This window comes from Leptosomus discolor, chromosome 18 (genome assembly GCF_034619465.1).
Source record: "Leptosomus discolor isolate bLepDis1 chromosome 18, bLepDis1.hap2, whole genome shotgun sequence".
Taxonomy (NCBI): Eukaryota; Metazoa; Chordata; class Aves; order Leptosomiformes; family Leptosomidae; genus Leptosomus; species Leptosomus discolor.
In genome coordinates this window covers 10,558,802-10,578,375 of record NC_141408.1, presented here as the reverse complement: position 1 = coordinate 10,578,375, position 19,574 = coordinate 10,558,802, and the positions used below count along the sequence as shown (strand labels likewise).

At 68.0% G+C, this 19,574-nt stretch overlaps 3 protein-coding genes across 3 annotated transcripts; all 3 read right to left on the bottom strand.

Moving 5' to 3' along the window:
- Window positions 1–300: 300 nt before the first annotated feature.
- Window positions 301–2,842, bottom strand: ALDOC (aldolase, fructose-bisphosphate C). The gene is made up of 8 exons (XM_086475222.1): window positions 2,719–2,842; window positions 2,423–2,634; window positions 2,277–2,331; window positions 2,042–2,202; window positions 1,490–1,573; window positions 1,227–1,401; window positions 947–1,146; window positions 301–396 (listed from the first exon to the last, which is right to left on the bottom strand). The coding sequence occupies exons 1-8, from the start codon at window positions 2,828–2,830 to the stop codon at window positions 301–303; spliced, it is 1,095 nt and encodes a 364-aa protein (XP_086331348.1). The 5' UTR covers window positions 2,831–2,842.
- A 2,923-nt stretch (window positions 2,843–5,765) lies between these two features.
- Window positions 5,766–14,601, bottom strand: SPAG5 (sperm associated antigen 5). Its single transcript, XM_086475424.1, has 25 exons — window positions 14,527–14,601; window positions 14,209–14,310; window positions 13,732–13,966; window positions 12,282–12,951; window positions 12,007–12,199; window positions 11,556–11,675; window positions 11,340–11,432; window positions 11,083–11,217; window positions 10,647–10,766; window positions 10,295–10,387; window positions 9,933–10,067; window positions 9,700–9,793; window positions 9,514–9,607; window positions 9,335–9,416; window positions 8,767–8,900; window positions 8,305–8,470; window positions 7,961–8,147; window positions 7,622–7,693; window positions 7,344–7,467; window positions 6,968–7,079; window positions 6,659–6,739; window positions 6,431–6,574; window positions 6,180–6,254; window positions 5,994–6,074; window positions 5,766–5,897 (listed from the first exon to the last, which is right to left on the bottom strand). The coding sequence occupies exons 1-25, from the start codon at window positions 14,599–14,601 to the stop codon at window positions 5,766–5,768; spliced, it is 3,549 nt and encodes a 1,182-aa protein (XP_086331550.1).
- A 644-nt stretch (window positions 14,602–15,245) lies between these two features.
- RSKR (ribosomal protein S6 kinase related) lies at window positions 15,246–18,743 on the bottom strand. Its single transcript, XM_086475356.1, has 12 exons — window positions 18,693–18,743; window positions 18,381–18,578; window positions 17,698–17,781; window positions 17,545–17,613; window positions 17,289–17,358; window positions 16,444–16,551; window positions 16,230–16,270; window positions 16,105–16,132; window positions 15,911–16,000; window positions 15,744–15,832; window positions 15,559–15,669; window positions 15,246–15,467 (listed from the first exon to the last, which is right to left on the bottom strand). Exons 1-12 carry the CDS (start codon window positions 18,741–18,743, stop codon window positions 15,246–15,248), a joined length of 1,161 nt encoding a protein of 386 aa, XP_086331482.1.
- Between the last annotated feature and the right edge of the window lie 831 nt (window positions 18,744–19,574).

Below are 19,574 nucleotides of genomic sequence, written 5' to 3'. Positions count from 1 at the left end.
GGCACCCCCAGGCCTCCCCTCCTGCCCCCCACGCGGCCGGGCCTCCCCCTGCCCCGGCCTGGCCGGAGTCCCCCACCAAAAGGACCCCCGGGTGGGCTCCCTCCGAGGGCTGGGTAACCCGGGCCCTCCCCCCCACTTCATCTGCGGTCGTGGCGGCATGGGGCCAGCCCGCGGGGCGCGCTCCCCTTCCCCTCCCCGCGCGGCGGCTCCCCTGGGTGGCTGGGGTGGAAGCGGGGTGTGAGCAATGGCGGGGAGGGGGCCAGGGCGGGGGCCGGGGCCGGTGGGGCGCCCGGCTGGGGCTCAGTAGGCGTGATTGGCCACGTAGAGGGACTGCCCGGCGGCCCCCGAGTCGTCCCCGCTGCCCTCGTACTTGCCCAGTGCCGCCAGCCCGTTCACCTGCGGGGAAAGGAAACGTCAGTGGTCCCCGTAGGGTACAGCCCTCGGGGTCCCCCAGTCTCTGGGGACACAGCCTTCAGGGTTGGGTCCCCCAGCTCATGGGAACACAGCCCTCAGCGTCCCCTGTGCCCCTGCAACAACACGGCCCTTGGCATCCCCCTCCCACGGAGACAGAGCCCTCAGCATCCTGCATCTCACCGGGCACAACCCTTGGTGTCCCTTGTCACTCCATGGGACGTGGCTTTTAGCATCCCTCTTCCCACAGGGACACTAGCCCTTGGCATCCCCCATTCCCCTGTGGGGACGCAGCTCTCACTGTCCCCTATGGAGACAGCACTGTGTCCCCTCCATGGGGACAATGGTCCTTGGCATTCCATGTCCTGTAGGGCACAGCCCCTGGTGTCTCCTGTCACCCCGTGGGACATGCCCCTATGCCAAGGGGCACAGTCATTGGTGTACCCCCTCCCACGGGGACACAGCCCTCGGCATCCCTACCACCCCAGGGGATGCAGCCCGCAGCACCCCGCTCCCGTGGGGGTCACTCCATCACCTCTGCACGCTTGATGAACTCCTCGGTGGCAGCGGTGGCATTGTCCTGCTGCCCGCGCCAGGCACTGAGCGCCGACGCCTGCAGTGCCCGCCCGTAGGAGAAGGTGAGGGCCCACGGCCGCACCAGCGGGCACGTGTTGATGGCGTTGAGGTTGATGGAAGCCTCCTCCTCACTCTGACCCCCGGACAGGAAGGTGACACCTGCAGAGAGCGGGGTTATGGCACCGGTGGGGCCACAGGGTGTCCGCCTCCTGGTCCCTTCCACGTCCCGGTGCTGGTACCTGGCACGGCTGGGGGCACGGTGCGGCGCAGGGCAGTGACAGTGGCCATGGCGATCTCCTCAGGGCTGTACTTGGTGGGGCAGGAGTGCCCGGGGGTCACCATGTTTGGCTTCAGCAGGGTCCCCTCCAAGTAGACGTGGTGGTCGCTCAGCGCCTTGTAGACAGCTGCCAGCACCTGGAGAGGACAGACGGCGTGGACTCCCCTGGCACAGCACGGCACAGCGTGGCACGGTGCCTGCCCTGCTGCCCACCCCACCGCTCACCTTCTCCGTCACATACTGGCACCTCTTGAGGTCATGGTCACCATCAGGCAGGATCTCCGGCTCCACGATGGGCACGATGCCGTTCTGCAAACATCAGGCAGATGCCATCATGGGGATGTCCCTGAGTAGCTCCCTGGCCCCATGGCAATGAGGGCCAATGCCTGGAGCTGGGGGGCGATGCCCAGCCCCGATGTTCAATGCCCACCCTTGCCGATGATGCCCATCCCAGTGGGGTGATGCCTGACCCCATGAGGCGATGCCCAGCCTGGGAGGGTCAATTCTTGGCCCCATGGAGCAACGTCTGTGTTTGTGGGGTGATGCCCACCCCATGGGGCAATGCCTGGTCCTGGGGGTCAATGCCCACCCACATGAGGCATTGCCCAGCCCACAGCTGATGTCCAGCCCCCTGAGGTGCTACCCAGGCACAGGGGCAATGCTAAGCCCATGGATCTGTGCCCACCCCTTTGGGGCAACACCTGGCCCCTTAGGTCAACACCCATCCTATGGGTCAATGCCCATCCCACGGGGCGATGCCTGGCCACAGACAGGTACCTGCTGGCAGATGCTGGCGTAGCGGGCCAGGACGTTGGCGTTCTCCATGATGGCGAGTGCAGAGGGGGTGTTGTCACTAATTTTCAGCACGCAGCGCCACTTGGCGAAGTCGGCCCCATCCTTCTTATACTGGGCACAGCGCTCCGACAGCCCATCCAGACCTGCCGGGCAGCACGTCAGCCAGCCCCGCAACCCCAAATCCCGTGGCCCCCGCCCCCCTACCCGCTCTACCTACCCTGCGTGGTGGTCTCGCCATCTGTCCCGGCCAGCGGCACGACGCCCTTGTCCACCTGTGGAGAGAAGGGGAAGGTGGCACTGAGCCCTACCAGCACCCTCCGAGCACTCTCAGCACCCCACAAACCCACCAGACCCCCCACACACCTTGATGCCCACGACGATGCCCTTGTCCTTGATCATCTGCACGAAGGGGGTGCCATCGTCAGCCTTCTGGTACATGGTCTCGTGGAAGAAGATGACGCCCCCGATGCATTTCTTCACCCGGCTGTCGGCGCTGAAGAGGATCTGGCGGTACAGCCGGCGGTTCTCCTCCGTGTTCTCCACCCCAATCTGGTTGAGGCGCTTCGCCATGCTCCCTACGGGCACCCGGGCACCCTTGTCAGCCTCAGGCGTGAGGAAAACGGGTGGCGGGACAGATCTCCCCCCTCTTCAACACTGACCTACGGACTCATCGGCGGCCAGGATGCCCTTGCCCGGGGCCACGATACGCAACGCGATGTCCGACAGCTCCTTCTTCTGCTCCGCCGTCAGCGCGGGGTATTGGTGCGTCATGGTGGTGGTGGTGCTGGTGGTGCTGGTGGCGGCTGCGAGCGGACCGGGGCTGAGTCACGCACCGGCGGGATGCGCCCCCCCCCCCCCCCCCCCGTTCCGCCATGCACCCAACCACACCTTGCGGGGACCGGCGAACCCCAGGCCCGGGACTGGGACCCTCCGGTCCTGCCGGTCAGCGTTGCATAAGCAGGCAGCTGCCCTCACCCCGGGACGGGCAGGGCCTCGTGGAGGATGCCGGGGAGCTCCCAGCCATTTTGCTGCCTGCTCGCCCGCCCCCAGCCCAGCCATCTTGAGGGAGCGCAGCTCCGCCGGGGGGGCCGGGGATGGGCCCTGGGGGGGGGGGGCGCCGGGGCTGGAGATACCCCGGGGCCGGGGATACCGCGAGTGGGAGGTAGGCGGGGGATGGCGATAGCCCGGGGATGGGGATACTCGCGGGGGGACGGAAATACCCCGGGAATGGCGCTACCTGGCGAGGGAGAGACCCCAGGGGCGGCACTACGCGGGGCCGGGGGTACCCGGGGTTTGGGGTACCCCGGGGCTGGCGCCGTCGCGGAGCCGGTGCTTCCCCCACCCCGGGGCGGGGATCCCCCCCCCCCCCCCGGCCAGCACCGCCTGGGCTCAGGCTGCGCCAGCGCACGGGGTGTCTCCGGGCTCCCCACCACCCCCAAACACCCCCATGCCCGGGGCTCCCTCGGCCCCGAACCCCCCCACGCCCGGGATGCCGGCAGCGCCGTACGGAGCCACTTCGGAGCCTCGGCGGGGCTGCCGGCTCCCGCCGCCGGGATCCCTCCGTTGCACCCCCGGTTGCTCCCGCCCCCCCCCCCCCCAGGAGCCCCCGGCCTCCCGGCTCCCCCTTACCGTGCGGGGCGGGCGGCGGCGGGCGCGGACTGCGGGCTGCGAGCTCCGGCCCCGCGGTAAATGGGGCTGCGCTGCCGCAGAGCTACGTGACCGGCGGGGCGGCACCCGGTAGGACCGGCCCCCCCGGCCCGCTCCGCCTCCCCCCCGCCGCCGCCTCCGCACGCAACACATAACACCACCACCACCCCCCCCCCCCCCCGCCGGCGACAACCCCTGCCGCTGGTGGGGACCCCCAAGGGCGACAACTCCGGGCTGGGGACCCCGCTGTGCCACCCCTTTGCAACCCCCTGGTGCTGGTGGGGACCCCTCTGTGTCTCCCCACCGTGGCCAGGGACCCAGCTAAGTCACCCCCTGTGATGGGCAGGGACCGCCCCCCCCCCCCCCATATCACCCAGGCACCCCAGGGTGCCCCCCCCCGCGTGGCTGCTGGAGACCCCTCTGTGCCACCGACCCCACTGTGCCGTTCTTGGTTATGGGGAGGGACTTCTCCTGCCACCCCCTTGCTGCTGCTGGGGACCCAGCTGTGCCCGCCTTTTGCCACTGTCAACTAGGGGCAGGGACCTTCCCTTCGTCACCTCTGGGCCAGGGACCCCCCCCTGTGCCACCCCCAAGCTGAGGACCACCGTGTGACCCCACTCTCGCTGTGCTACGGACCCCATCTGCATCACCTCTGCTACGAGGGGCCAAGCCCCAGCAGCGCAGAGCTCCAAGACCCTGGGACAGGGTGGGGGCTCCCACAGGAGACTAGCACACACACACCCCCCCAAAAAAAAAAAAAAAGCCTGCGCAGGGACAATAACAGTGTCCCCGCTCACCCTGTGGGGCCAGCTGCCAGGGCTGTGCTTTGCTGAATCCCCGCCGTAAAAGGAGGGCTCAGCCGCCCCGCATGGCCCTAATCCAGGGAAGGGAGCGCATCTCCCCCGCCCCGCATCCCAGAGCCAAGCACAGCCTGGGGTCCCTCACATTTCGGGGGGGCTGTATCTGACCCCCTGCCAGCAGGGTCACAGCCATAGCACGGAAGGAGATGATGGAAGGGAGTATTTCCCCATGAGCCACCCACACACCCGGTAAATAGAGGCACAAGCATTTCCTGGGTGCGGGGGTAAATAAAGGTGCCAGCACCCAGGGTGTCGCAGCACCCGCCTCGCATAGGGCGACAGGACTGCGGCAGAGGGCAAGGGAAGGTGATTTCCCCCTCCCCTCCCCCGGGCAGGAGAAACAGGCCATTAAAAACCAGAGCACTTGTTTGAACGCTGCTATTTTGGGCCATGCCAGGGGAGGGAGGTGCCGCATGGCCCCCATGGCGGCGGGGAGCATCCCTGGGGTCGGCAACACCGGGAGGGGGGAATCCCGCAGGAGATGCCCTAGCAGGGAAGGAGGGAGTTGAGACTGGAGCTGTGCTGGGAGCCGGGGAGCCCCTCAGGGACCCCCCCAGCTCCCCACGCAGCAGCGGTGGCCAAAGGGGGCGGGCGGGGGGGGGTGTGTGGGGGGTGTGTGTGTGTGCCTGGGAGCTGGCAGAGCTCCCGGTGCCTGGCAAGCAACGCTCGCAGCGACCCAGGGGATGCTGCATGCTGGAGCCATGCTGGGAGGGGGGAACCGTCCCCATGCAACAGGCATGTGGCCCACCGCCCCGTGATGGGGGTGCAGGATCCAGCCTCCGATACCCCTCCGCAGGGGGAAGGCAGGAGGCAGCTGGGGGAAGGAGAGGGAATCTAGGGCAGGAGGAGGAGCGGGGGGGCCCGGGGAGGGAAGCTGGGTCAGCCCGGGCACGCTGGCTGCTGCCGGGGCCGCGGGGTGGGAGCCTGGGGAAACGCAGAGCCTTATTGAGCGCAAGCTCTGGCAGCAGCGGGGGGGTTATGGGTCCCCCGCCAAGGAGAGGCCCTGGGGTGGCAGGGAGCCGTGCTCATGGCCCTGTGACAGGGATGGAGGGGGAGCAGCCAGTGGAGGCTGGAGAAGTTGTCCGCACCCAGGGCACCAGGAGGTTCCTGTATCCGTGCCCAAGGCAGGGCGAAAGCCAACGAAACTTTATTCAATAAATAATTACAACATTAAGAACAGGAAGGTTTCAGGCGACGGGCTAGAGTGGCTGGGGACAGAGGGGCTCGGCGGCTTCCTTGCTGCCACTGCGTGGCTTCAGGCCCAAGTACCGCCACAGGCTGTGGAACTCCTGGCAGCCCGCTGCCATGTCATCAGGGACAGCCAACAGGACCTGGGGACAAGAGCAGCGTTAGTGACAGCGTTGGGGATGAGGGTTTGTGTTGCTGCAATCACTGCAAGGGGGACAGCGATGAACTGCAAACCTCACCTCCTTCATCTTCTCCTGCATCTCCTCGTGGGTCCTCAGCACTTTCTGGGTGTGATAGAGCCTCAGCTCCAGCCCTCGGACCTGTGGTGGGAGAAGACTGTCAGGAGCCTGCCCCAAAATTGGACGGGGACAGGCCAGGAGGCAGATGGGACTAGGGCCAGGGCAGCCCCTCGGGGCTCCCCGTACCTGTTCCAGGTAGTTGTCAGAGAGCAGCAGATTCTCATCCTCTTTCTCCAGGAGCAGCAGCCGCAGTTTGTCCACCTGCAAAGTGAGCGAGCACCACAGAGAGCACCGTGGGGCAAGAGTACCGGGGTGGGGGGCTCTCCCCTGCTACCCCCCTGGTTGCCTGCCCAAGGAGCAAGGTCTTGAGAGGTCCCCTGTCCACAGAGGGATGGTGACACAAGGAGCCCTCAGCCCTGGCAGCCCCTTGGCCTCACCTCCTGCCTCATCAAGACTCGCTCCTGGACATAGGCAGCGTCCATCTTGGGCTCCTGCCCCCGCATCTCCTCCCACAGCACCTTGGCCTCCGTTTCTGCACGCTGGAGCGAGCGCTTCAGCTGGGAAACCTCTCCCTTCAGCCTCTGCAGGGGGAAAGGAGATGCTGAGAAGGGTCCTGCGGCTGGCACCCGCCAGGCGTGCAGCTAAACCGGGCCCCGATCGCGCACCGTGACTTCCCCACTCTTGTCGATGAGTTGCAGCATCTTCTCTTCCTGTTGTTTCACCACGTCCTGCAGCTCCTTCTCATGCTGCAGTGGGGAAGAAGCGGTGTCAGGCAGTGCCCAGCCCTGGCCACCTGCAACACCCCGGGGGGGGGGAGCAGGTTTCTCATGTTTGAGAAGGTCAGACGAGCCAGGAGCACCCATGGGGTATCACCAGAGCCGGTCACCCAGATTTCTCTGCGTCCTAGATCACCGCCCGTCCCAGTTCGGCTCTGCCCTGGGGTGAGCGCTGGCCCATTTCTGGCACCAGCTTACCTCTAGCTTGCCCCTCAGCGCCTTGTTCAGCTTGGCGATGGTGGCAGCCTGGGCGTCTATCTTCTCCTGGCTCTCTGCTGTCACCGTCTCCAGACGGTGCTGCAGGTCAGAGCTGTGAGTGGACAGTGACGCTGAACGGGTTAGGGAGCGCAGGTGGGAACCCAAACCCCTCCTGGGCATGCCACCAGCCCTGTGGTGGGAGAGGCCAACCCGCCAGCCTGGCCAGCTGGAAAAAGCCCCTCTAGCCACGGCAGGAGAGGTCTAATCCAGGGCTGGGGCAAGAGGCAGACCCCAGGCAGGCTGCCCGCAGGAGAGGCCATGCCCAGGAGAGCGGTCCCCATGCCCAGCCCTCCATGCAAGCCCTCGCTGAACTCACATCTCTGTCTGCAGTGCCTTAAACTCGCTCTGTTCCAGCTCCTGGATGCGGGAGCTCAGCATGGTGAGGTTGGAGACCACGGCTCTCAGTTCCTTCACGCTCTCCAACAGACCATCCTCGGGCTCTGCGGGCAGGGGAGAGGGTCGTGAGCGGCACAGAGGGAACGTCGGCCCCAGGGGACATGGAGCCAAGCAGGAAGGCATGCCTGCTCCTCCCCGTGTGCAGACAGCCCCGTAGCTTCAGGAGCAGGGTCTAGGGCAGGGTGACAGTCCCAGCACCTATTGGCTTCGGTGTAGAGGCAGGTCTGTCCTTGGTAAATGCGGTCCCACCTCCGGTGGCTTCATCGGCATCTGCGAGAAGAGAGGGCAGAGGTGCTGTGCTCAGCTCTGCATGGCCAGAGCTCATTCATGCACCCATCTGCCCCGGCAAGCCCAGAGAAAACCCCGGCCGCTCGCAGGAGCTGTGGTCCAACCCATGGCTGCCACAAGGGAACAACCAAGGAATCCACAGGGAAGGGCACAGGGATGGCACTAGGATCTCCTTGCCCAAGCACCAGTGCACACCCCCAGCACAGGAGGGAGCGATCCCCAGCCCCCAGACAGCGGGTGCCAGCTCACCTTTCCCTGACACCGCTTTCAGGACGCTGCCCACAAAGGAGCCTCCAGCGTGGTACGGGGTGCGGCACGCTGGTGTGCGGCAGGCGGGGGTCCAGGCACGCCGGGGTGTCTGCCAGCCTGGAGTCCGCCAACCCGGTGTCCGTGGAGCCGGGGTCCAGGCTTTGCTTCTTGACAGGGCATCATTGTCCTTCAGAGGGGAGAGCACAGCAGCAGAGCATGGCTTGTGACAGCTCTGCACTGCTCTGACGAGCAGCAGGGTCTTGAAGCCATGCCATGGACCACCACAGGTGTCTGACCCCACCGTGGCCACCCCCTCATCCTTGTCCCCAGGGCAGGGCTCCTACCTCCTCTTGCAGAGCAGCCCTGAGGCAGTCGGCGAGCTCCTGCAGCCGCACCTTGCTCTCGGCGATGTCCGTAGAGCACCAAGAGACTTTGTCCCTCTTGAGCTGCAAGTCGAGGAGCTTTGCCTTGGTGCTCTCCAGCTCCTTGCAGAGGGTAGCCTGCTCTTCCCTACGGGATAGCATCAGCCTCAGTAGGAGCAGTGTTCCCACTGGGATGGGGACACTCCCATGACCGCCTCCCACTGTGACCCAGGGGTGATGCAAACTCTGCGGATTTAGGCAGCTTCCCCCAAGAGAGGGTCTGCTGGGCTTCCCCACACCCTCTTTCACCTGCCTGAGCAACCACACTTGGCTGGGGCAGCAGCGACTAGAGCCACATCCCCCTGTATGTCCCCCACCCCTAAGAGGGGTTCAATTTCCCAAAAATAGAAGTGTTCAAGCACAGGTGGTGAGCAGGGTCAGTACCGCAGGCGCTGGTGGGAATCCATCAGCTCCTCGTACTGCAGGCTGCGCTCCTGCAGGGCGGCCAGCGTGGACTTCAGCTTGGCCTCCACCTCCAGCAGCTGCGTGCGGGACATCTGGTTCTCCTGATCAAGAAACTATAAGAAGGCGGGGGACACAACAACACAGCCATGAGTGCCCAGAGGGAGACATGAGGGGGCCCGTTGGGACCCCCAGCACAGTCCCTCCCACGCCTCAGGGCGCTGTTTCCAATTAGCGGTGGCTTTGCCACAGCAAACCAACCCCTGGAGACGAGCAGTTTATCGGGGACGTAGGACAGGCTTGGGGACAGCACCACGCCTACAGCCAGGGGAAAATTATCTCGGAGAGCTGCCCGCCCCCTTCCCTGGGAATCGCTCCCGGGCAGGACGGAAAGCTGCGCTACGTGCGGGATGTCAACCACCCTCACCCGTGCCTACCCCCACGCCTGCGGGAGGGCTAATCCCGCTCCTGGCCGGCCGCCAGCGATCCTACAAGGCCATGACAGGGCCAGCAGCGCGTGATGGCACCGGCAGGGTCAGGCAGCTCCTACCTCCCGGCACTCGGTGGCCTCCCGCAGCTCCTGGCACAGCCCGTTGCGCTCCCGCTGCAGGGCGTCCCTCTTCTGCGCCAGCCTGCAGGGACGGGATGGGGTCAGGAGGTGCCAGATTTTGGGGGGTGAGGGGTGGCTGAGAGGGGCGCGCAATGCCCTGCCTAAGGGCTCAGACCCACCAGGCCATCTCCTCCCACTGCTTCTCGTTCTCCTGCTGCAGCGCATCCCGCTCTTGCTCCAGGTTGGCCAGATTCGTCATCAGGGAGCTCAGATCTGCGAGCGGCAGAGCCATCAGCGTGGGGGTATGACGATGGGGGAGCAGCGGGGACGGAGCAGCTACACTCCCCAACATCACCCATGCCTACCTGTGCTGAGGCGTGAGTTGGCCACCATCAGCTGCTCCTGCTGAGCCACCGCATCCCGCAAGGCCACCGAGGTCTCCTCCAGCTGGCAGGATGCCTGCAGAGACACGGTGCCCTCTTGGCTTGCTTTGAGCTGCTCTTCCCCATGGAGTGCTCCAAGTCACCCTGTGCCTGGATCAGCCAAGCTGCAAGGGAGCACCCCAGACACCCCCAGGCACCACTCGGCAACCCCCTACCTCCTCCTTGGCTTGAAGAGCTTCGTCCGCTCGCTGCCTCATGGCATCCCGCTCCTCCAGGCAACTCCGCAGCTTGCCGGGCACGCTCTCCAGCACGGCCTGGCACCGGGACACCAGGGCCCTCGCCTGCTCCCACTGCAAGGGGAGACAGTGCCGGGCACAGCTCTGTATGGCACTGCCAGCCTCGGAGTTGGTGGCACTGCCCCACTGTGTGACCAGGGACAGGTCTGGCAGCCAGGCTGCCCACGGTACCCAGGGCACAATGCGCTCCGAGATAGAGCGAAATGACGCCAGCCTGGACCACACTGGCAGGGAGGAGAAGGGCTGAGCCCACCGACGGTCCCCAGTGGGACACCCCTCACCTCCGCATACAGGGCTCTCCTTTCCTCCTCCAGATTTTCAAAGGTGACATCTACGAATTCCCGGAAAGGCTGAGCCTCGGCAGCCAGGGATGCCTGTGTGGGGCAGGAGAGAGGGGCCAGTGCTGCTGTGGTGGAAAAGCCACATTCAATGGCCATGGAGGAAGGTAAGTGTCAGCCCCGAGGCCAGATCCACAACAGCTTCCCAGCAGCAGCACCAAGAAACCTCTGGTGGACCCAAGCCCATCACAGACCGTTGCTCAGAGCATCCCCCAAGCTCAGGACATGGGGATGCCCTCCCAGCCCCCTGGAGACCCAGGTGGGAGGCAGCTGGAGGGTCCCACCCGCTCAGTACCTGCTGCTTGATGGCATCCGCCAGCAGCGTGCCCAGCACTCGCTGGGAGGCCAGGCTCTGGTCACGGGCACCGATCTGGGCACTGGCATGGGCACGGAAGGCCTCCAGGAAGCGATCTCCCTGCCAAGGGAAGGATGCTGCTCCAGGCATGGTGTCGCACAAGGGGCAATCCCCAGGAGCTGTGCCCACATGCTGCTGCAGCCCAGGGCTCCTGCTCCCAGCAGGACACAGCCCGAGCTAAAAACCCATCCAGAGAGCTCCAGCCACCCCGGGCAGCCACAAGCACTTCTGGCTTTTCAGGGCCACATCGGGCTTTGCCCCTGGGATGCCAGGGAGACCTTCACCCCTCAGAGATGGGTAGAGATGCAGGATGCCCCATCAAAGGCACGAGGACAAGCAGAGACTGCCCTAATCCCCCCACCAGCTGCTCCCCTACCTCCTCCTTGGCTCGGAGGGCTTCGTTCGCTCGCTGCCTCATGGCATCCCGCTCCTCCAGGCAGCTCCGCAGCTTGCCGGGCATACTCTCCAGCACGGCCCGGCACCGGGACACCAGGGCCCTCGCCTGCTCCTGCTGCAAGAGGAGACGGCGCCGGGAGGCACTGGGTATAGCCAATGGCTACTCTGCGCCGGCAGCACCAGGGTCTCCCAAAACCTGGGGGAAAGGGGGCCCAGCCCGGCTGTGCAGGGGCTCACCTCCTGCGCAAGGGCTCCCTGCTCATCCTGCAAGCTCTGAAAGGCGGCATCCGCGAGACCCCGAAACAGGAGGCACTGCTCGCTCCAGGCGCTCTAGGGAAGGGACAAGGGCGCTGGCACTCAGGCGGCACTCCCGGAGCTGGCACAGGTCAGCACCAGGCGCACGCATGGCTGAGACCCGGCGCGCTCATCGCACGCCAGCCGGCTGAGACGCACCGTCCCCGCGGCAGCCAGCTCCAGCTCCCGCTGCAGGTCCTGCTCCGCTCCCCGCTGCCGCTGCAGAGCCTCCGTTTTCCTCCACAGCTCGAGGTAGAGGTGGCGGTAGATCTCCTCCTCCTAAGGGCATCCCAGCAGAGCGGAGGGGGCTTCGCACAAGCCCCGCTCCACCCTGGGGTCCAGCAAGAGCTGGCTGGCTAGCCATGACACCTCCCATCCTCCCACTGCGCCTGCCAGGGATGTCACCCCGCACAAAGGGCTCAAATCCAGCCAACTCAGCGGGTTGAGCCGGGCGCGTGATGCTGCGCCGCGCCGCAGCAGCCCCGCTTTACTTCCGCTCCGCTGGGCTGCGGTCCAGACGGGGCCACCGTCCTGCCGGCGGCACGTGGGCCCTGTCACAGCACCAAGGCCACTGGGAATGGGGTGTCATCGTCCCAGTGAGGACTCTTACCCCTTTGGGGTGGGTGATGTCCGTCTGAATGAGCGCATCCCTCTGTTCAGCCGGCCCCACGCCGGGCAGCGGTCGCTGGCTCTCCTGCCAGTCGCGCAGCTGGAGCGAGAGGGCTTCGATGATGATGAGGGTGCTCTCCAGCCGCCCCTCCAGCTCTGCCCGCGGCAGGGACTTCAGCTGCTCCCGGGGACAACTGGGGACAGAGAGAGGGCTTGGGGCAGGGACAGCCCATAGGTGCCACAGCCTTGTCCAGGGGGGCACGTCCCCACACTTACTGCCAGAGCAGGGAGTCCGTTTCGGCAGCGCTGTCCTTGGCGCAGGGGAGGCCACCCGCAGATGTGTTCATGCTCCTCTCCCGCAGGTCCCGGGGGGTCATGAAGGTGCCAGTGACCGTGGTGGGCACAGGGGTGATGCTGGTGCCGATGGCCACGGTGGGCACAGGGGTGATGCTGGTGCCGATGGCCACGGTGGGCACAGGGGTGACGCTGGTGCCGGCGGCTACGGTGGGCACAGGGGTGACGCTGGTGCCGGCGGCCACGGTGGGCACAGGGGTGACGCTGGTGCCGGCATCCCACCTCAGCGTGGGCAGGGGCAGGCTGTGCCGCAGGGACTCCAGCAGGGACGAGGAGCTGAGGCTCTTTTCCAACCACATCAGTGGCAACATCCAGGACACGGCACCCGGGGCCGCCTCGGGCGAGGGAACAGGGGTGGCTGCTGTTTCTGACCTGGCAGGCTCTGTCCTACCTGCCTCAGTGGGAGAGAGTCCAGGAGTGCCCTGCTCTGGGGACTCATCTCCTTTAGGGGTGCCTTGGCAAGGTAAGGGACCAGCACCTCCATCTCCAGCCAGGGGCTCGGGGGCCACGGGGCTGCAGGAGAGGTCAGGAGGAGCCACTCGCCACCCATGGAAGGGAGCTTCCTGCGGGGTGGAGCTAGTTCCAGGGGGCCCTGGGGTGCAGGAGGCCAGGCTGGCACTGCCAGGGGGCCCAGGGATGCAGGGTGCTAGAGCAGTGCTGCCTGGGGATTTTGGGGTGCAAGGCACTGAGCTGACGATGCTGGGGGCCCCAAGGGTGCATGGCACTGGGGTGGTGCTGCCAGGGGGCTCTGGGGTACGCAACCCCAGGACTGTGCTGCACAAGGGGGCTGGCACAAGGCTGCTGGGGGGCTCTGGGGTGCTGGGCCGTGGGAGGGCGCTGCACAGGGGGGCTGGCACAGGGCTGCTGGGGGGCTCTGGGGTGCTGGGCCCTGGGAGGGGGCTGCACAGGGGGGCTGGCACAGGGCTGCTGGGGGGCTCTGGGGTGCTGGGCCCTGGGAGGGGGCTGCACAGGGAGGCTGGCACAGGGCTGCTGGGGGGCTCTGGGGTGCTGGGCCCTGGGAGGGGGCTGCACAGGGGGGCTGGCACAGGGCTGCTGGGGGGCTCTGGGGTGCTGGGCTGTGGGAGGGGGCTGCACAGGGGGGCTGGCACAGGGCTGCTGGGGGGCTCTGGGGTGCTGGGCCCTGGGAGGGGGCTGCACAGGGGGGCTGGCACAGGGCTGCTGGGGGGCTCTGGGGTGCTGGGCCGTGGGAGGGGGCTGCACAGGGAGGCTGGCACAGGGCTGCTGGGAGGCTCTGGGGTGCTGGGCCCTGGGAGGGGGCTGCACAGGGGGGCTGGCACAGAGTTGCTGGGGAGCTCTGCGGTGGGACTGCCAGGGGGCTCTGGGCTGGTGCTGCTGGGGGACTCCAGGGCACCAGGCACCTGGGTAGGAGTCCCAGGGGGCTCCAAGGCACTAGGGCCCAGGGTGGGAGTCCCAGGGGGCTCCAGGATGGTGCACATGCTGGGGGGCCCCGGGGTGCAAGGCATTAGGGTGGTGCGGCTTAGGGGGAGCCGGATAGTACTTCTGGGGGGTCCTGGGGTGCGGGGCACGGTGGTGACCCTGCTGGGAGTCCCCCGGGTGCAGGACACTGGAGTGGCGCAGTCATAGTCCTACAGGACATTTGGAGGAATGGGAGAGGGAGGGTCAGGGCTGCCCTGCCCTTCCCCCCCCCCTCCCAGCACCCCGTAGCCTTTTGCCCCTTCCCCATTTACCCCGCGCCAGCAGATACACCTGTCCTCCCACTGCCCTGGTACCCCACTCCAGTGTTCCCAGCTCCGGTACACCCCAGCATCCCTTCCCGGTGTCTCCCACCCCAGTTCCCTCCCTCTCACACCTCCACCCCCGCACCGACCTTGAGCCGCAGACGACGGAACAGCGGGGTGAGGCTGGTGCGGTCGGTGCCCAGCTGCAGCTGCAGCTCCTGCAGGGGGGCGCGCCGGGGCCGCTGCTGTGCCTGGGGGGCGGGGGGGGGGGGGGGGGGGCGGCACCGGGTGTTACCGGCGGCACCGACGGCAACACAACCACACGCACACAACCACACGCACACCCCGGGAGCGCTCCTGCACCGGACTCGCCACCCCCCAACCCCCCCCCAAAGCAGCCCCGCATGGTCGGGGCCGCCCCACCGGGGTCGGGCCCCCCCTCCCGGGGCTTTCCCCGCCGCCCGCACCGGACGCCCAAACCGGTGCCCACCACCGTGCCGACCCCGGCCCGCACTCACGGCGGGGGTGTGGGCAGCCCGCATGGCCCGGCCCGGCCCGGCCCGGCTCAGCCCAGCTCGGCCCCGCTCCCGGTTTCGGTCTCACTCCCCGGTCGCGATCGTGTCCAGCCGCTCCCCGCGCGCCGCCGCCCGTTTGAAAACCACGCGCCGCTCTGATTGGCTGCTCCGCGCGCGCGTCACCCCACCGGGGAGGTTGTTAGAGGCGGGGCTATGGCGGGCAGTGGGCGGAGAGTGGGCGTGGTTGCGGGCGAAGCCCCGCCCCTACGGGGGGGGGCTTGTGCAGCGCCGAGCACCGGGCTGCGCAGCACTTTTGGGGGGGGGGGGGGGGGGGGAAGGAAAGGAATGAGCCCAGCCCAGCTCCCCCCAGCCCCGGGGCCTCCCCAACGCCTGCCCCCGGAGAACCAGTCCCCCAGACCTGCCCCGACCCCCACCCGAGGGAAGGGGGTGACACCAGCCCCCACCCACCCCCGGGGGTCCCGCTTTTTCCCCGGGGGTCCCACAGGAGTCAGCAGCCGTCAACGGCGCCCGCGGCTCTGGGGTTTATTGCTCCCACGGGGAGAGGTACAGCGTCGGGGTAAGGGGGACCCGGGCCAGCAGGGTCCGACCCGCTGCCGGGGTGGAGGGGTGATGTCCCTGAGCGATGCCGGGGGCGTCCCAGCCACGGTGGCTCAGCCAGGCCAGGGCCTGCCCGGGGGGGCGGCGAGGTCGCAGTCGAAGTCAGCGAAGGTGGAGGGGTCAGGCGGGGGCTGCTCGGGGGGGCGCGGGGCCACCGCCACCGCCACCGGGTCCTTCTGCAGCAGGTCGGCGTCGAAGGCCACCCCACGGAAGAAGGGGTGGCCCTGGAAGTGGTGGAGGTAGCGCAGGCGGCGCAGGGGGTTGTGGCACAGCAGCTGGGGACGGAGGGAGGACAGTGAGTGGTGAGGACCCAAAATCCAGACCGGAGGGCCGACGGGGCCCCCAAAATCCAGGCGGGAGGGATACCTCGGCAAGCAGCCGGGCCAGCGCGGGGCTGAAAGCGGGTGGGCTCTCGTAGCTGCATTCCTTGACGCGCTCCAGCATGGCCACATGGTCCCCCGCCGGTGCCACGGGGAACTGGGGGGGGGGCAAGAAGTGGATTTAGGGGCTCCATGGGGTGCCTTTATCTGCCCCCACCCCGTGGTCCTCACCTCCCCGCTGGCCAGGGCGAAGAGCAGGACTCCCAGGGACCACCAGTCGGCTGCGTGGCTGTAGGGCCCCCCACTCAGCACCTCTGGGGCTGCAGGAATGACTGGGTGAGTGCTGGGGGGGGGGGGGGGGGCATGCCCCACGCCACAGCCCCCCGCTGCCCCCTTACCCATGTACTGCAGGGTGCCACAGATGGTGTGGGCTCGCTCGCCCCACCGCAGGTGCCGGGAGAGGCCGAAGTCGGTGAGCTTGAGGTGCCCTGTGGGGCGGGACACTGTGTGGAGACCCGTGGATGGGGTGTCCCCACAAATGGGGTGTCCCCACGGATGGGGCATCCCCAAGCCAGTGCCACCAGACTCTTACCTCTCTCATCCAGGAGGATATTCTCCATCTGAAATGAGACAGGCGCTGGGGTGGCCTCTCCATGTCGGGGGGTTTGGGAACCCCCCCACCCCATCCTCTGGCCCCCCGGCCCCGCTGCCACCCACCTTCACGTCTCTGTGCATGATGCCCAGGTCATGGAGGTACACTGGGGAGAAGATGGGGATGTCAGAGCGGTGGGTCCCCTCCCGCCAGGGTGCCTGCTGCCACCCCCACGGCACCCGTCAGGCAGCTGCCCACCCCCGGGGATGGCTGACCCTGGCAGCAGGTCCCCATCGGTAGGGACAGCGGTGGCTGTCCCTGGCATAGCAGGCCACTCACCCAGCACCAGCACCAGCTCGGCGGCGAACAGGCGGACGGTGGCCTCGGCGAAGCGCCCGGCGGCGCGCCACAGGGCATGCAGGTCTCCCGTGCTGCAGTAGGTGCACACTGCCGGGACGGGTGACGTGCCTTACCGACGGGCTGCTTGCCGGGCTGGCACGAGGGGCATGGGCACCGGGGTGGCACGGGCACGGGGGGCCGGGTGGGTCACTGGGGCCATGCACCAAGGTGACACAGGCGCTGTGGCCGTGCATTGAGGTGATGCACGCCCTGGGGACATAAGGGCAGCGAGGTGGCACAAGCGCAAGGACCACACTGGCACCAAGCTGGCACAAACACCAGGGCAATATGGGCGCCAGGGCCACATACGAAGGTGACACGGGCATGACAAAGGTGGCACGGGAACATGCAAGTACCGGGGCCACGTAGCGTGGTAACATGGGCACCAGAGCCATGTGGGCACTGGGAATACGCAAGCACCAGGGCCACATGAGCTGCAGGGTGGCACAGGCACCATGACCCCATGGGTACCGAAGTGACACAGTCCCCGGGGTCACACAGGCGCTGCGAACACGCAAGCTACATGGGCACCGAGGTGGCACAGCCAGCAGGGCCACCGGGGCTGGGGCGCCTCGTTCACCCCCGCGCTGGTCCCTGCCCCGCTGTGGCTTGTCCCCATCCCTGTCCCCCCATCCCCGCGGTGGGAGCCAGCAGCCGAGCGCCCGGATCCCCACGGGGCAGCGCGGGGGGAGCGCGCGTGTGCGGGGACACGTGTGCGGGTGGCGGGGACACGTGCGCGGGCAAGGGGGGGGCTGAGGCGAGCCCGCGGGCAGATGGTCACTCACTGATGAAGAGGTGGCGTTGGCCCTGCCAGCTGTCCCCCAGCCCGTGGACAAACGGGTGCCTGACCTGTCTCTGGGGACACAGAGCAGAGAGGGTGAGCGGCCCCAGGGGTGGGGGGCCAGGGGGGTGCCGGGGACCCCGCTCCTGCCACCCTCCTTCTGCAACCCCGTCGGCCTCCTGCCACCCCCCACAGCCACCCCAACCCCCCCTCCCATGGGCTGGGGTCCCCTCTGACCCCCCCCGACCCCCCCCCCTAACCTGGATGCTGACTTCTTCCTTGCACTGCTTGAGGGTGTCGCGGCGCAGCACCTCCACTTTGGGCACGACCTGGGGGCAGAGGGGGTGAAGGGATGTCGGGGGGGGGGGCGAGGGTAGGCGGGGGCACCCACGGGCCCCGGGGGCAGCACCCACCTTCACGGCGCAGACCTTCTCCCGTCCGCAGTCCAGCACTTTGAGGATGGTCCCGAAGGAGCCTTTGGCCACGAAGCCCAGAATCTGCGGGGGTGTGTGAGGGGGGGTGGGGGAGGGGGGGTGGGATATCAGGGTCTGAGCACCCCATGGAGACGGGCTGAGGGTATTCGAGGTGGGGCAGGGTGTGGGGTCCTGCGTGGGGCGGCACAGGGCACCCAAGGCAGGCGGTGGGGACACATAGGGACGACAATAAGGACCACGGGGGGACGCCTGGGGACCCCATTCGGGTGCAGAAGGACCCCGGTAAAACGCACAGAGACTCCACACGGGGCACAGGGACGTGGTGGGGGTAGAAGGGGACCCGGTTGGACGGCCCGGGGATGTCGGTAGGATGCGGAGGGACCGGGCACGGCGTGCGAGGAGAGCCGGTAAGACGGTCGGCGATCCCGGGATGGCGGCGCGTGAACGGTGCGGGAGGATGCACGGGGCGCTGGGGGACCCCGGTAGGACGTGCGGGGACCCAGGTAGGACGTGCGGGGACCCCGGTACGAGGTGCGAGGGGACCCGTTTAGGACGCTCGGGGCTGCCAGGGCGGGATACGCGGGTTCCCCGGGAAGACGGTCGGGGACCCCGTTAGGATGCACCGGGACCCCGGTAGGAGGGTGGGGGTCCCGGGACGGCACCTTGAGCTGCTGCTGGCGGGCGGAGGGGCGGACGGGGAATTCCGGCAGGAAAAGCGAGACGAGCTGCGGCAGCGGCCACCCGGGCAGCGGCGGCTCCTCGGTGGGGCCCCGCGGGGCCAGGACGAGCCCCGAACCCGGTACCGGTACCGGCCCGGCGCGGCCCAGCAGCGCCCGCACCCACGACCCCACGGCGCGGCTCTGCGGAACCGGGGGCAGCGTCAGCGGAGCGGCGGAGGGACCCCGGGACGGGGGGTGCCCAGGACCGGGGGGGACCCCCGGGGCCACCGCCGCCGCGACCACCACCGCACGCACCTGGGGGGTCTGCACCGGGGCCGGCTCGGGGCCGCTGCTCGTTGCTCCCATCGCGGCGCCGCCCGGCCGCGCCCCGGGCCCGGGCCCCGGTAATCCACCGCCTTACATAACCCCGCCGCCCCGCCCCGCCCCGCCCCGCCCGGGCGCGACCACCCCCCGCCTCGGGGCCGGCAGCCGGAGCTGCCCCCTTGCACCGGGAGTGCACCCCCGGGACAGCCCCCCTGCATCGGGGCTCCCCCTTGCACCGGGTGCGCACCCACCCGTGACTGATTCCCCCCCCCCCCGCCCCCGCCTTCTAGGCAGGGCACCCCCTCCGGGACACCCCCTCCCCCTTGCATATTTTGGGGTTCCCCCTTCAACCGCTCATCTTCTCTTTGCACTCCACTTGCCGCAGCCCGCCCCCCCCCCCCCCCCCCCCCCGTGGGCTACCTGCAATGCACGCTGAACCCCGGGGAACTCACGGAGAAGACCCGGAGAGGGATGAGCACAAGCGCTTAGCCCGGGGAGATGCAGGTGCTGCAAGGGAGCCCCCGAGCCCCTAAAAGCGGGTGCCGCGAGCAGGCCCCAGGGGAAATGTCACAGCGGGTGCTGCTGAGCATAGAGGGGGACAGCGCTGAGCCTGGCGCTGTGAATGGGGAGTGAAGTAATGAGCCACTGGCCCAAGACTGTTCCAAATTAAAAACTCTTTATTTAAACTCTCTCCCGTTCCCCTTTCTCCCAGCCTGGAGCAATGACCCTGCTGCTTCACCAGGCCCAGGGGCTGGGCCAAGCACCCACACAGCAGGGAGGGGCGAAACTCACGGGAGCCCTTGGCACGGGGGGGTCTGCGCCCCACGAAGCGGCCCCGGAGCACGCTGCGCCCCAGCTCCCCGTGCTGCTGCG

Excerpts from the sequence above, each read along its gene's own strand:
- ALDOC (XM_086475222.1), bottom strand. The coding sequence starts at position 2,830 with ATGACGCACCAATACCCCGCGCTGACGGCGGAGCAGAAGAAGGAGCTG. Across the intron at positions 1,147-1,226 it reads CGTGCCCCCAGCCGTGCCAG|GTGTCACCTTCCTGTCCGGG; the intron begins GTACCAGCACCG and ends CGCTCTCTGCAG. Across the intron at positions 397-946 it reads AGTTCATCAAGCGTGCAGAG|GTGAACGGGCTGGCGGCACT; the intron begins GTGATGGAGTGA and ends CTTTCCCCGCAG.
- SPAG5 (XM_086475424.1), bottom strand. The coding sequence starts at position 14,601 with ATGCGGGCTGCCCACACCCCCGCCGTGAGTGCGGGCCGGGGTCGGCAC. Across the intron at positions 8,471-8,766 it reads GATTCCCACCAGCGCCTGCG|GGAAGAGCAGGCTACCCTCT; the intron begins GTACTGACCCTG and ends GCTATCCCGTAG. Across the intron at positions 6,575-6,658 it reads ACAAGAGTGGGGAAGTCACG|AGGCTGAAGGGAGAGGTTTC; the intron begins GTGCGCGATCGG and ends TTCCCCCTGCAG.
- RSKR (XM_086475356.1), bottom strand. The coding sequence starts at position 18,743 with ATGGGAGCAACGAGCAGCGGCCCCGAGCCGGCCCCGGTGCAGACCCCC. Across the intron at positions 16,133-16,229 it reads TCATGCACAGAGACGTGAAG|ATGGAGAATATCCTCCTGGA; the intron begins GTGGGTGGCAGC and ends GTCTCATTTCAG. Across the intron at positions 16,001-16,104 it reads TATCCTCCTGGATGAGAGAG|GGCACCTCAAGCTCACCGAC; the intron begins GTAAGAGTCTGG and ends CCCGCCCCACAG.